Raw genomic sequence first — 13,747 nt, 5'->3', positions numbered from 1 at the left:
TTTAACAAACTAAGTGCATTACCCCCAAGCCCGAAGGGATTTCTGGCATGTGGAGCAAACATTTATTCTTCACCATATTAACCCCATTAGCTCATGTTATAGACATTAAGCTATATTCTGTTTACTTTCTGCCTGAATTAGTTAGCAAATATTTATTATCTACCCCAAGCCTATCACCGATACTCTACTCTCCCCACCATCACCACAGTTTTTACAAATTTTAAAACATTGGGTAAATCTTGCCTTCGACATGCTCGCCTAGGTGGAGGGTCAGAAGTAACACAACTGCCAGTTGGCTCAAGACAATGTGAACAAGGGCCAAATCACGTGACGCAGACTCTGAAAGCCTCAGAAATTTAGGCGTGCAGTGCCCAGCAAGCTATGGACAAGTGGGGCAGGGGTCCACTTAGTGGTCAGACACTGGACTTCAGTCCCAGCCATTTACCAGCTTCATGGTCCTGAGCAAGCCTTAAGTCTATTTGCTCATCTCTAAAATAATAGCTTTCATATTTGTGGGAATTTCAAGCAGTTGAGTGCATACCGTGTTCCAAGCACTATCAAAGCACTTTACATGTCTAATTTCCCCATCTGTTCCGCACAACAGCCCTTTGAGGTAGTTTTTGTTATTCTCTTAATTTCTCAGATGTGGAGACCAAGGCACAGAGAGGTTAAGTGACTTGACCAAGGTCTTGCAGATAATCCTTGAGTAATGAATGTGAATAAATGTCCTGGAGAAGGTGGGACTTGAAGGTGGGTGGGATCCTGACGGATGGAGGGAAGGGGTAACTGGATCAGTATAAACAAAGGCATGCTCCAGTATTAATGTGATACTAACGCTGTAGTGAAGCAACCCTAGGCTTCTTGAGCTCCTTTTTTTTAGGGGTACTAGAGGGTCTCTTTTCCCCCCAGTTTTTATTCTGATACCATTGACATATAATTGTATTAGTTTAAGGTGTACAATATAACATTTGGTATGTGTACATGTTGCAAAATTATCACCACAATAAGTTTAGTTAACATTCATCACCTCACATAGTTACAAATTTGTTCTCTTATGATGAGCACTTTTAAGGCTTACTCCCTTAGCAAGTTTCAAATATACAATACAGTGTTGTTAACTATAGTGACCAAGCTGTACAGTACATTCCCCAGGACTTATTCACCTTATCACTGCAAGTTTGTGCCTTTTGACCCCTTTCATCCATTTTACCTCCCTTCCCCTTTTAGATTCTGCCAGATAAGTGAGATCATACAGTAATTGTTTGTCTCTGTCTGACTCATTTCACTTAGCAAAATACCCTTTAGGTCCATCCATGTTGCTGCAAATGGAACTATTTCTTTCTTTCTCGCGGCTGCGTACTGTGTGTGTGTGTGTGTGTGTGTGTGTGTGTGTGTGTGTGTGTGTGTACCTCATTTTCTTTATTCGTCCATCAGTGGACACTTGGGTTGTTTCCATGTCTTGGCTATTGTCAATAATGCTGCAATGAATATGAGGGTGTGGATTTCTCTTCTAGATACGGATTTAATTTCCTTCAGGTATATACAGAGAAGTGGGATTGCTGTGTCGTATTGTGGTTCTATTTTTAATTCTTTGAGGAACCTCTATAGTGTTTTCCATAATGGCTGCAGTGATTTACATTCCCATTGATCACCTTTTTAAAGAAAAAAACAAAAAAGTATACTCTGCCAGTCATGCTCAGCTTCAGTTTTACAAATTTTCTTTGTAGGCAGTGCTTATTTTCTCCAGCCCCACTTTACAAGGGGCTGAAACATAAGGAGAGATTTCTCCCACAATGTGTAAGCCAGACTTTTAGCCACCCACGTTTTGTTCCACACTGTGTCTAGGGCTGAGCCTGTGCTAATCCCAGACGTCTACTTGGACAATTCTGGGAGCCACAGCATCAGACTTGTTTGCCTCTGAGGACCCTGGTGCAGAAGACACTTGGGGGATTTCTGCCCCTGCTCTGGGCTAGGAGACTTAACTTCACTGCTGACTGGTTTAAAAAATGGGAACCCATTTAAATGTGAAGTGTTGCCAGGTGAACAGTGCAGTCTGTTTTATTAGAGCATTCTGTTTTAGAATACGTCTGGGATGCCACTAGCTGATGTCTAAATATATGGTTTTCTTATTTAGGGGATTGTTTGGGTTTATATTATTATTCCTTTTTTAAAGAAACATACTTTAGAGATGGAGGGGTAAGATAAAGGGAGGGACTTCACAAAGAGAGCTTAAAAATTTAGAAGAGTTCATTTCAGCATTTTCTAGTTTCACCTTGTAGCTCAGAAGTGCAAAGAGGATGCCTGTGTGAGTGACTGGAGGGCCTTTCCTGTTAGGATAGTTAGAATCCTGGCTCTGCCTCTTACCGTAAACCTGCACACATCAGCACTGTGCCTCAGTTTCCTCATCTATAAAATGGAAATATTAATGAGCTCTACCTCAAAAGGCTGTCAGGAGGATTAAATGGGATAAGACATGTAAAGTACTTAAATCTTTACCTGACACATAATAAGCGGATAAAAAATAAATACTGGCCAATTTTTGTATTTATTATGTATGAGTAGCCATATTTCTTGAGGCTTTTGGCAATTGGACCTGCTCAGCTTCCTCTTTATTTCTTGTTTCTTTTGTTCTTATAGGCAGGGTTATACAAGATGATGGAGTCGTATAGATGAGGGTGACTGTTGCCTATAGGGATGCAAGGGTTTTGTTGTTGTTTTAAAACGCAAATGAGTTTTTTAACCCTGAATTCTCAATTAGAAGAGTTTAAAGATAATCCTGTCCTCTGTCCTTATCCCCAATAAGTTAAATACTGGGCCCAAGGAAGTACTAAAGATTGTGGGGCTGTATATCTCTTAGTGGGTGCTGTGACCAAAATTCCTTACGAATTCACTGCTTAATTTTCTTGGATTTTCCTTTTGGTAAAAAATTTGACAGAAGTTCTAAGGCAGTTCTAGGATTAGTCTATTTGTATATGTAATTCATCGACCCAATCACAGATGAATGAATTTGCCTAAAATGTTGATCTTTTATCCTGTCCTATCACCTTTTCCATGCCGTGCCTAAAAGAGAGGACACCATGGGCCTAAGTATTTGAAAAAAATGCATGATATTGGGGGCACTTGCCTGTCATTGTAGAAAGCCAGAACTTTTTAGAATGTGAGATATGAAGAAGTTGTACCTTTTTTGTTGGTAGCCTGTGTAATGGAAGTTCCTATAGTAACAGAGAACCCTTGGCCCATAGAGTATGTTCAGCAGAAGGAAAGTAAATAAGTTTTGGAGCCATTATGCTCGTTTAAAACCTGAAAACATGACTGGATTTTAATTGAGCAAACATATATTGGTAAATGAGTTAGAAAACAGGCTCGTGAACTAAAAGGAGCTCCTTGTACCACCTCTACTTCGATCCTTTTCTCCCGAGAGGTGTAAGGTTTTTCTCTCTCAAGCCTCATATCCCATTACTGGCATCCAGTCTGGAGCATTCAGCCAGCACGTACCTCCTGCTGTGGATAACAGCGCGGTGCAGGTGTGGTCCCTTGGTTAGGGACAAGGGCCAGAGGGAGACTTGACATAGTCTGGTGGGTCCAGGAAGGCATCCCTCAGGATGTGACCATCAATGTGGGACCTGAAAGATGGAGGGGAATGGTGTGTGGGGAGGCAAACCTTTCGGGCACAGCACACTGTGTGTGCAAAGGCCCTGAGCACGGTCCTTTTCAGAACTTCAAAAAGCCGGTATGGCCAGAACACAGTGACGGGGGAGGGAGGAGGGAGGAGTCTTACCAGGTAAGCAAGGCAGGAGACAGTGGCTAGGCCTGGACCACGTTAAAGATTTAAAAGGTTCTACAAGAAGGAGTGACATCAGATATGCGTCCTTCAAAGATCACTTGGGCTGCTGTGTGGAAAGTGGATTCATGAGGTTGAAGACCAAGAGGGTGTGAAGAGAAATGAGTGGAAAGTTACTGCAGGTGGAGACCCTGATGACTGAGGTGGGGGGTTACTGTGGGAGGAGAGAGAAATGGACCAGTTAAGCTAAATACGAGATGTTGCATCGGAGGGGCCGGCTGCTGGATTAGATGAGAGGGGTGTCAAGGCATGCCTCTCATGTTTCTCACATGACAACTTTGTGCATCAGGTGCTGTTTTCTGAGAAGAGGAATTGGAAGGGACACGGTTGATGGCAGGAGCAGGGAAGGTGCAGACATGAATCCACAACTGGCCATGGTGCATTTGAGGTGCTTTTAAGAAGCTCAAAGTGGAGATGTCCAGGACGCATGTAGATACATGAGTCAATCTCAAGAGAGACAGCTGGGCTGGAGATACTTGGAGTCGTCCGTGTCTAGTAATCAAAGCCTTGGCAAGAATGAGATCTGGGGAGAAACTGTAGCTTCAGTTAGTGCCCTGGTAACGCAGCGTTCGAAGAGCAGCCATGAGAGCCCCACAGTCAGCCGGGCCCCATCCCTCCCTCCGTCCTCCACTGGTCTGTAACAGGTGCACATGGACTGAGCAGTGGAATAAGGACTAGCAGTTGGTGGGACTTCCCTGGCAGTCCAGTGGTTAGGACTCTGTGCTTCCACTGCAGGGAGTCCTGGTTCGATCCCTGGTCAGGGAACTAAGATCCCACATGCCGTGTGGCACAGCCAAAAAGAAAACAACAAAACGACTAGCAGTTGGAGATGTCACCTACCCCGTGACTGGAGTTTGTCACCTGTCACAAAACGGAATCCCACCCCTCTTCTGGTTTGTCCCTGATGGTTCCACCAGATGCCAGTATTTTATGCACTTTATTTTAAATATAGGTGGAGTCAAAAATACCTAACCGTAATTCCTCATTCATGGTATTTCATGGTTGTAGATACATGCGCGTTCTGTCTGTGAATGACAGGATAAAGTGAGCCTTGGGATTCTTGTCTTACTTCTCTGTCTGTCATCACCGTCATCATCGTTATCATCGTCAGTTCGCAGCTGCACAGGCAGCAGCATCCTGAGCTGGGTGGCCCTTGCGCACGTCCCAGCTCACGCTCACGTGTTGCTGGTCATCTCAACAGCATTTGATCCTCGCTCTCCCTCTCGCCCACAGGAAGCCTTGGAGTCCTGCCAGACTCGCATTTCTAAGTTGGAGCTCCACCAGCAGGAGCAGCAAGCCCTGCAGACAGACACCGTGAACGCCAAGGTCCTCCTGGGGAAATGCATCAATGTGGTCCTGGCCTTCATGACTGTCATCTTGGTGTGTGTGTCCACCATCGCCAAGTTCATCTCGCCCATGATGAAGAGCCGCTTCCACATTCTTGGCACCTTCTTCGCTGTGACTCTCCTGGCAATATTCTGTAAAAACTGGGACCATATTCTGTGTGCCATAGAAAGGATAATAATACCAAGATGAAGCCGCTGGTTCCTGTCCTCATGTTCTTTCAAGTTTTTATTTTGGAGAAAATTCTCTGCATACTACCAGATTTTAAAATGAACGTTGGTGCCGACGGAAGATTACAAGGGCCACGGCTGCGCGTTGTAAATAACTGCAGTTCTCTTCTCTCGGTAGCACTTGTCAGCTGGGTCCCTGTACGTGGTTACCATGAATCTGTTTCCATGCTCTCACCACATTGCTCACTGCCTTAATCAGACCAGGCTTCCTGCCCACCTGCCTAGTCCAGCACGGTCAGCCTCTGGTTGCTGAGCACTTGGTGTGATTAGTGACCCAGAAGGGATTTTAAGTCTCTCTCTCTTAAGTCTCTGTCAAAATTGAGCTGCACTCTTCCTGGCGGTTGTGTTTTCCCCGCGTCCTATAAGCAGCGAGGATGTGGCATGACTTGGGGAGGTGAAGAAGCATAGGCGTTGCCCACGTGAGCACGTGTGGCCCGTGGAAGCACAGTAAATCCCATGTAATCCGCCCCACTGTTCACTGATGACCATAGGTCCCATGTGTGCCCAGTGTCCACAGTGGTCAACTGTTCGTGACTCTCTATCACATGGAAATCTTATAACACACCTGTTGATCCATCAAAAGTCTAACTTAAGTGTTCGGTTTCTCTTTAAATGATAAGACATGAAGATTTATGAATGGGCCTTACCTTCTTATACCCAGGGAGCCGCACTCCTGATTTCACATTCACTGGTTGTCTTATGCACCACCTTCAAGGCATGTAGAGATGCTTCCAAAGCATCTTTAACATGAAATTGATGTCTGATAGGCACTACACTGGAGGTTTGTGTTTGGGCACATCTTCACTGTGATGTGCCCCTCTGCGATGTGATTCACTTTCTACGATTCGCTTTATTCAGTCTGTGAGGGACAGCAAAGCTTACTCAGTAAATGAAAACGGATGCCCACGTTGCAGTGTTTTTGTTTCTCTTCAAGGACAACAGAATCGTAGCTTATAAAGCTAAAGTGCCCTGAGGTAGGTACACTGGAAAAGGGGAAGAAAATATGACGTGTGATCTAACTGGGTGGCAGCTAGATGAGTGGGTGCAGGTCACCTGGATGAAGATTGAGGGAGGGTCCTCGTCAGACCTTGAAAGACCAGCAAGAATAAAATAAATTAGATCCAGTGTCTGAGCCAAGGTTGCCATCTCTCTCTTAGCGTAAGTTCTGAGGTAATACATGGAGTGGCCACACTTTCACTCCATGGAAAGTCAACGTCTTTGGTCTGTTTGGGGGATGCCATTCACTACCTTGAGCCCAGATAATATTTTCCTTTAGATCTGTTTCTCTGCATATATAACAGAAAGGAAGTCCTATGAGAATTTAATGGAAACTCTTGTTCAGCCCCTTCTCACCAGCTGTTTTGTTATCTGAAGGCATAAAGAAGCATGTTAGTGTACATTTTCTTCCAGAAAACATCAAATCGCCTGGATTTAAATTTTAAGTGTAATATTTTGCAAATAGCTGCTCTTAGGGAAATCTCCTGAAAAAAATGTGACATAAGCCATGATTTGAGGGAACGGAATAGTCAGGCGTTTGGTACAAGTCCAGTGTGGGTGAGGCTCACACAACTTAAGCTTGCTTTTTTTTTTTTAAGTTTACAACTCAGTGGTGTTAGTCAATTCACACTTAGGCAACTATGATTACTATCTAATTCCAGACTTGAGCTTTTAAAAACAATAAACATCATTTCACAAAATCTTTGGCTTAAAGTATCTTGCATTCAGGGAAGAGGGAGTCACAGTCCCACCCCATCTCATGGCTGTGTCCCCTTTCACTGCCAGGCTCTCCCCTGGTCTCCCAAGTTGGCTGTAAATACACTGTGATCCATCCAGTCCAGGGGACAGAAACAGGTTGCAGATCCAGGGAAGGGAGAGAGGAGCAATGTTGTGCTTCTTTTTGCTTTTCCGTTTTCATGGCCAGCATTCCCTGTTGTCTGTGGGCTTCAGTCTCCATGTGGGCTGAGGGCTGGGTGTAACTTAGGCCCTTGAATCAAGATGGCTCCGGGATGGGCTCCTCTTGATTTCTGTGAACATTTCTGAGGCACTTTGGAGATGCCAGGGGGTAGGGCGGGTGTAGATGGCCACTGGTAGTTTAGAGAGAAAGAGTGAGATCCCTGGCCCTTCCCTCCAGGTAGGCATGGGCCTCCTTCTCATGCCCCAACACTCTGCTCCGTCGCTCAGCCAGACCTGTGATCAGTGTGTCTCCTCCCCGGGGAGAAAGGTGGAGAAGAAAACAGAAAGCAACACAATTCACCCCCTCCAGGCTGGAGCTGTTAACAGAAGCTGCTTGAAACTGACTCTCTTCTGAAATACTGTAGGGTCTAAATCATCCCACCTGATCATGAATTTTTTTTTGTTTTTTAAAGAATTCATATTTCTGGTGATTCTCATTAGATTTCAGAAACCTTGTTTTCACTTGGATATGCTCAACCTACACAGTGTATTTATTTTAGAGTCTCACTGAAAGTTCTTGAAGCTTTTTAATAAGATGATATCCTCCAAGGAGACTTTCACTCTCCGCAGTTTATTATTTTCTTCTTAAAGAATAAACTTTCCCACGGTTGCTGCTTTTCACTCCAAGGAGATTAAATAAAATGTTATAAATATACAATGAAAATAGTGCTCTAGCTATGACATACCCTGGAGTTGGATATTCAATATACGTTTAACGAATCCTCTTCCCCACCTTTCGTTGGCAGTCAGCGTCATGTGCGTACCTAGAGATGAAAGCCAGCCGTGGGGTGGGTAAGCGCCGGCTCCCTCAGCGAACTTAACTGAGTGGTTGAAGATGCTGGGCATTGGGCTCTAGCACTGGATTGTTTGGTGCATGTTATTTTCATGATCACCAGGGTAATGATAGTTTGCTGAGGACAAAACAGAAACCTAAGAATACTCTTGTGGGTTTTGAATTGGTTATTCCAGCTTACACTTGGAGTATGATTGAGTAGGAACAAAACATCCCCCCCACTCATTTCCCCCCCCCACCAAAAAAAATTAAACCCGTAATGTAGCAGTAAATAAAAATGTTCCATTGCTGATTCTTTTTTTTAATAGATCTTTATTGGAGTATAAGTGCTTCACAATACTGTGTTAGTTTCTGTTGCATAACAAAGCAAATCAGCCATATGCATACACATGTCCCCATATCCCCTCCCTCTTGAGCCTCCCTCCCATCCTCCCGATCCCACCCCTCTAGGTCATCGCAAAGCACCGAGCTGATCTCCCCGTGCTATGCTGTTGCTTCCCACCAGCCAACTATTTTGCATTCGGTAGTGTATATATGTCAATGCTACTCTCACTTCGCCCCAGCTTCGCCCTCCCATCCCACGTCCTCAAGTCCATTCTCTATGTCTACCTCTTTATTCCTGCCCTGCAACTAGGTTCATCTGTACCATTTCTTTTTTTTTTTAGATTCCATATATATGTGTTAGCATACTGTATTTTTTCTGACTTCACTCTGTATGACAGACTCTAGGTCCATCCACCTCACTACAAATAACTCAATTTCGTTTCTTTTTATGGCTGAGTAATATTCCATTGTATATATGTACCACATCTTTTTTTTTTTTTGGCGGTACGCGGGCTTCTCGCTGTTGTGGCCTCTCCCGTTGCGGAGCACAGGCTCCGGACGCGCAGGCTCAGCAGCCAGGGCTCACGGACCCAGCCGCTCCGCAGCATGTGGGATCTTCCCGGACCGGGGCATGAACCGATGTCGCCTGCATCGGCAGGCGGACTCTCAACCACTGCGCCACCAGGGAAGCCCCCACATCTTCTTTATACATTCATCTGTCAATGGACATTTAAGTTGGTTCCATGTCCTGGCTATTGTAAATAGAGCTGCAATGAGCATTGTGGTACATGCCTCCTTTTGAATTATGGTTTTCTCAGGGTATATGCCCAGTAGTGGAATTGCTGGGTCATATGGTAGTTCTATTTTTAGTTTTTTAAGGAATCTCCATACTGTTCTCCATAGTGGCTGTATCAATTTACATTCCCACCAACAGTGCAAGAGGGTTCCCTTTTCAGCACACTCTTTCCAGCATTTATTGTTTCTAGATTTTTTGATAATGGCCATTCTGACTGGTGTGAGGTAATACCGCATTGTAGTTTTGATTTGCCTTTCTCTAATAATTAGTGATGTTAAGCATCTTTTCATGTGCCTCTTGACCATCTATATGTCTTCCTTGGTGAAAAGTCTATTTAGGTCTTCCACCCATTTTTTAACTGGATTGTTTGTTTGTTTTTTTGATATTGAGCTCCATGAGCTGTTTGTATATTCTGGAGATTAATCCTTTGTTGTTTCATTTGCAAATATTTTCTCCCATTCTGAGGGTTGTCTTTTTGTCTTATTTATGGTTTCCTTTGCTGTGCAAAAGATTTTAAGTCCCATTTGTTTATTTTTGTTTTTATTTCCGTTACTCTAGGAGGTGGGTCAAAAAAGATCTTGCTGTGGTTTATGTCAAAGAGTGTTTTTCCTACGTTTTCCTCTAAGAGTTTGATAGTGTCTGGTGTTACATTTAAGTCTTTAATCCATTTGGAGTTTATTTTTGTGTATGGTGTCAGGGAGTGTTCTAATTTCATTCTTTTACATGTAGCTGTCCAGTTTTCCCAGCCCCACATATTGAAGAGGCTGTCTTCTCTCCATTGTATTTTCTTGCCTCCTTTGTCGTAAATGAGGTGCCCATATATGCGTGGGTTTATCTCTGGGCATTCTGTCCTGTACCATTGATCTATATTTCTGTTTTTGTGCCAGTACCATTACTGTCTTGATTACTGTGGCTTTGTGGCATAGTTTGAAGTCGGGGAGCCTGATTCCTCCAACTCCGTTTTTCTTTCTCAAGATTGCTTTGTCTATGCAGGGTCTTTTGTGTTTGCATATGAATTGTAAAATTATTTGTTCTAATTCTGTGAAGAATGCCACTGGTAGTTTGATAGGGATTTCATTGAATCTGTAGATTGCTTTGGGTAGTATAGTTATTTTCACAGTATTGATTCTTCCCATCCAAGAACATGGTATATTTCTCCATCTGTTTATGTCATCTTTGATTTCTTTGATCAGTGTTTTATAGTTTTCTGAGGACAAGTCTTTCACCTCCTTAGGCAGGTTTATTGCTAGGTATTTTATTCTTCTTGTTGCAATGGTAAATGGGATTGTTTCCTTAATTTCTTTTTCTGATTTTTCGTTGTTGGTGTATAGGAACGCCAGAGATTTCTGTGCATTAATTTTGTATCCTGCAGCCTTACCAAATTCATTGATTAGTTCTAGTAGTTTTCTGGTGGCATCTTTAGGATTTTCTATGTATAGTATCATGTCATCAGCAAACAGTGACAGTTTTACTTCTTTTCCAATTTGTATTCCTTTTATTTCTTTTTCTTTTCTGATTGCTGTGGCTAGGACTGCCAAAACTGTGTTGAATAAGAGTGGCGAGAGTGGACATCCTTGTCTTGTTCCTGATCTTAGTGGAAATGCTTTCAGTTTTTCATCATTGAGTATGATGCTTGCTGTGGGTTTGTCATATATGGCCTTCATTATGTTGAGGTAGGTTCCCTCTGTGTCCATTTTCTGTAGAGTTTTTATCATAAATGGATGTTGAATTTTGTCAAAAGCTTTTTCTGCATGTATTCAGATGATCATATGGTTTTTATTCCTTAATTTGTTAAAGTGGTGTATCACATTGGTTGTTCTACGTATATTGAAGAATCCTTGCATCCCTGGGATAAATCCCACTTGATCATGGTGTATGATCCTTTTAATGTGCTGTTGGATTCTGTTTGCTAGTATTTTGTTCCGGATTTTTGCATCTGTGTTCATCAGTGATACTGGTCTATAATATTCTTTTTTTGTGATATCTTTTTCTGGCTTTGGTATCAGGGTGATGGTGGCTTCGTAGAATGAATATGGGAGTGTTTCTCCCTCTGCACTTTTTTGGAAGAGTTTCAGAAGGATCAGTGTTAGCTCTTCTCTAAATGTTTGATAAATTCACCTGTGAAGCCATCTAGTCCTGGACTTTTGTCTATTTGAAGATTTTTAGTTACGGTTTCAATTTCATTACTTGCGATAGATCTGTCTATATTTTCTAATTCTTCCTGGTTCAGTCTGGGAAAATTGTATCGTTCCAAGAATTTGTCCATTTCTTCCAGGTTGTCCATTTTATTGGCCTATAGTTGTTTGTAGTAGTCTCTTATAATCCTTTGTATTTCTGCAGTGTCAGTTGTGATTTCTCCTTTTTCATTTCTAATTTTATTGATTTGTGTCCTCTCCCTTTTTTTTCTTGATGAGTCTGGCTAAGGGTTTATCAATTTTGTTTATCTTCTCAAAGAACCAGCTTTTAGTTTTATTGATCTTTGCTATTGTTCTCTTTGTTTCTATTTCATTTATTTCTGCTCTGATCTTATGATTTCTTTCCTTCTACTGACTTTGGGTTTTCTTTGTTCTTCTTTCTCTAGTTGTTTTAAGTGTAGGGATAGATTGTTTATTTGAGATTTTTCTTGTTTCTTGAGGTGAGATTGAATTGCTATAAACTTCCCTCTTAGAACTACTTCTGCGTCCCATAGGTTTTGGGTTGTCGTGTTTTTGCTATCATTTGTTTCTATGTATTTTTAAATTTCTTCTTTGATTTCTTCAGTGATCTCTTGGTTATTTTGTAGTGCACTGTTAACCTCCAAGTATTTGTGTTTTTTACAGTTTTTTTTCCTGTAATTGACTTCCAATCTCATAGCATTGTGGTCAGAAAAGATGCTTGATACGATTTCAATTTTCTTAAATTTTCCGATGCTTGATTTGTGACCCAAGATGTGATCTATCCTGGAGAATGTTCCATGTGCACTTGAGAAGAAAATGTATTCTGCCACTTTTAGGTGGAATGTTCTATAAATATCAGTTAGATCTATCTGGTCTATTGTGTCATTTAAAGCTTGTATTTCCTTATTTATTTTCTGTTTGGATGATCTGTCCATGGTTGTAAGTGGGGTGTTCAAGTTCCCTACTAGTACTGTGTTACTGTAGATTTCTCCTTTCATGGTTGTTAGCATTTGCCTTATGGATTGAGGTGCTCCTATGCTGGGTGCATAAGCATTTATAATTGTTATATCTTCTTCTTGGATTGATCCTTTGATCATTAGGTAGTGTCTCTCCTTATCTCTTATAACAGTCTTTATTTTAAAGTCTATTTTATCTGATATGAGTATTGCTACCCCAGCTGTCTTTTGATTTACATTTGCATGGAATATCTTTTTCCATCCCTTCACTTTCAGTCTGTATGTGTCCCTAGGTCTGAATTGGGTCTTTTGTAGACAGCATATATATGGGTCTTGTTTTTGTATCCATTCAACCAGTCTGTGTCTTTTGGTTGGGGCATTTAATCCATTTACTTTCAAGGTTATTATCAATATATATGTTCCTATTACCACTTTCTTAATTGTTTTGGGTTTGTTTTTGTGGGTCTTTTTCTTTTGTGCTTCCCGCTTAGAGAAGTTTCTTTAGCATTTTTTGTAAAGCTGGTTTGGTGGTGCTGAATTTGCTTAGCTTTTGCCCGTCTGAAAAGCTTTTGACTTCTCCGTCAAATCTGAATGAGATCCTTGCTGGGTTGAGTAATCTTGGTTGTAGGTTTTTCTCTTTCATCACTTTAAGTATATCCTGCTACTGCCTTCTGGCCTGCAGAGTTTCCACTGAAAAATCAGCTGATAACCTTATGGGGATTCCTTTGTATGTTATTTTTTGTTTTTCCCTTGCTGCTTTTCATATTTTTTCTTAGAATTTACTTTTTGTTAGTTTGATTAATATGCGTCTTGGTGTGTTTTTCCTAGGGTTTATCCTGTATGGGACTCTCTGTGCTTCCTGGACTTGGGTGACTATTTCCTTTCCCATGTTAGGGAAATTTTCAACCTAATCTCTTCAAATATTTTCTCAGACCCTTTCTTTTTCTCTTCTTCTGGGACCCCTATAATTCGAATGTTGGTGCATTTAGTGTTGTCCCAGAAGTCTCTGAGATTGTCTTCAATTCTTTTCATTCTTTTTTCTTTATTCTGCCCCTCGGCAGTTATTTCCACCATTTTGTCTTCCAGCTCACTTATTCATTCTTCTGCCTCTGTTATTCTGTTATTGATTCCTTCTAGTGTATTTTTCATTTCAGTTATTGTGTTGTTCATCTCTGTTTGTTTATTCTTTAGTTCTTCTAGATCTTTGTTAAACATTTCTTGTGTTTTCTCAATCCGTGCCTCCATTCTGTTTCCGAGATTCTGGATCATTACTCTGAATTCTTTTTCATGTAGATTGCCTATTTCCTCTTCATTTATTTGGTGTTTTAGGTTTTACCTTGCTCCTTCATCTGTG

General features: G+C 41.7%; 1 protein-coding gene across 5 annotated transcripts in view; it reads left to right on the top strand.

The window, feature by feature from the left end:
• TMCC3 (transmembrane and coiled-coil domain family 3) overlaps positions 1-13,747 on the top strand; it is a 350,901-nt gene that overhangs the window by 275,964 nt on the left and 61,190 nt on the right. For 3 of the 5 annotated variants that reach the window (XM_029206695.1, XM_029206694.1, XM_029206696.1), the window contains one exon: positions 5,075-7,966. The exons of 1 other annotated variant lie outside the window; for it this stretch is intronic. In XM_029206695.1, coding sequence (XP_029062528.1) covers positions 5,075-5,377 — 303 coding nt within the window. In that variant the 3' untranslated portion in view covers positions 5,378-7,966. Of the gene's footprint in view, positions 1-5,074; positions 7,967-13,747 lie in introns of those variants that run through there. One more of the 5 variants, XM_029206693.1, reaches the window with a different exon arrangement.

This window comes from Monodon monoceros, unplaced genomic scaffold (assembly GCF_005190385.1).
Source record: "Monodon monoceros isolate NGI ecotype Baffin Bay Population unplaced genomic scaffold, NGI_Narwhal_1 Super_Scaffold_6, whole genome shotgun sequence".
Taxonomy (NCBI): domain Eukaryota; kingdom Metazoa; phylum Chordata; class Mammalia; order Artiodactyla; family Monodontidae; genus Monodon; species Monodon monoceros.
This window is presented reverse-complemented; position numbering and strand designations above follow the sequence as displayed.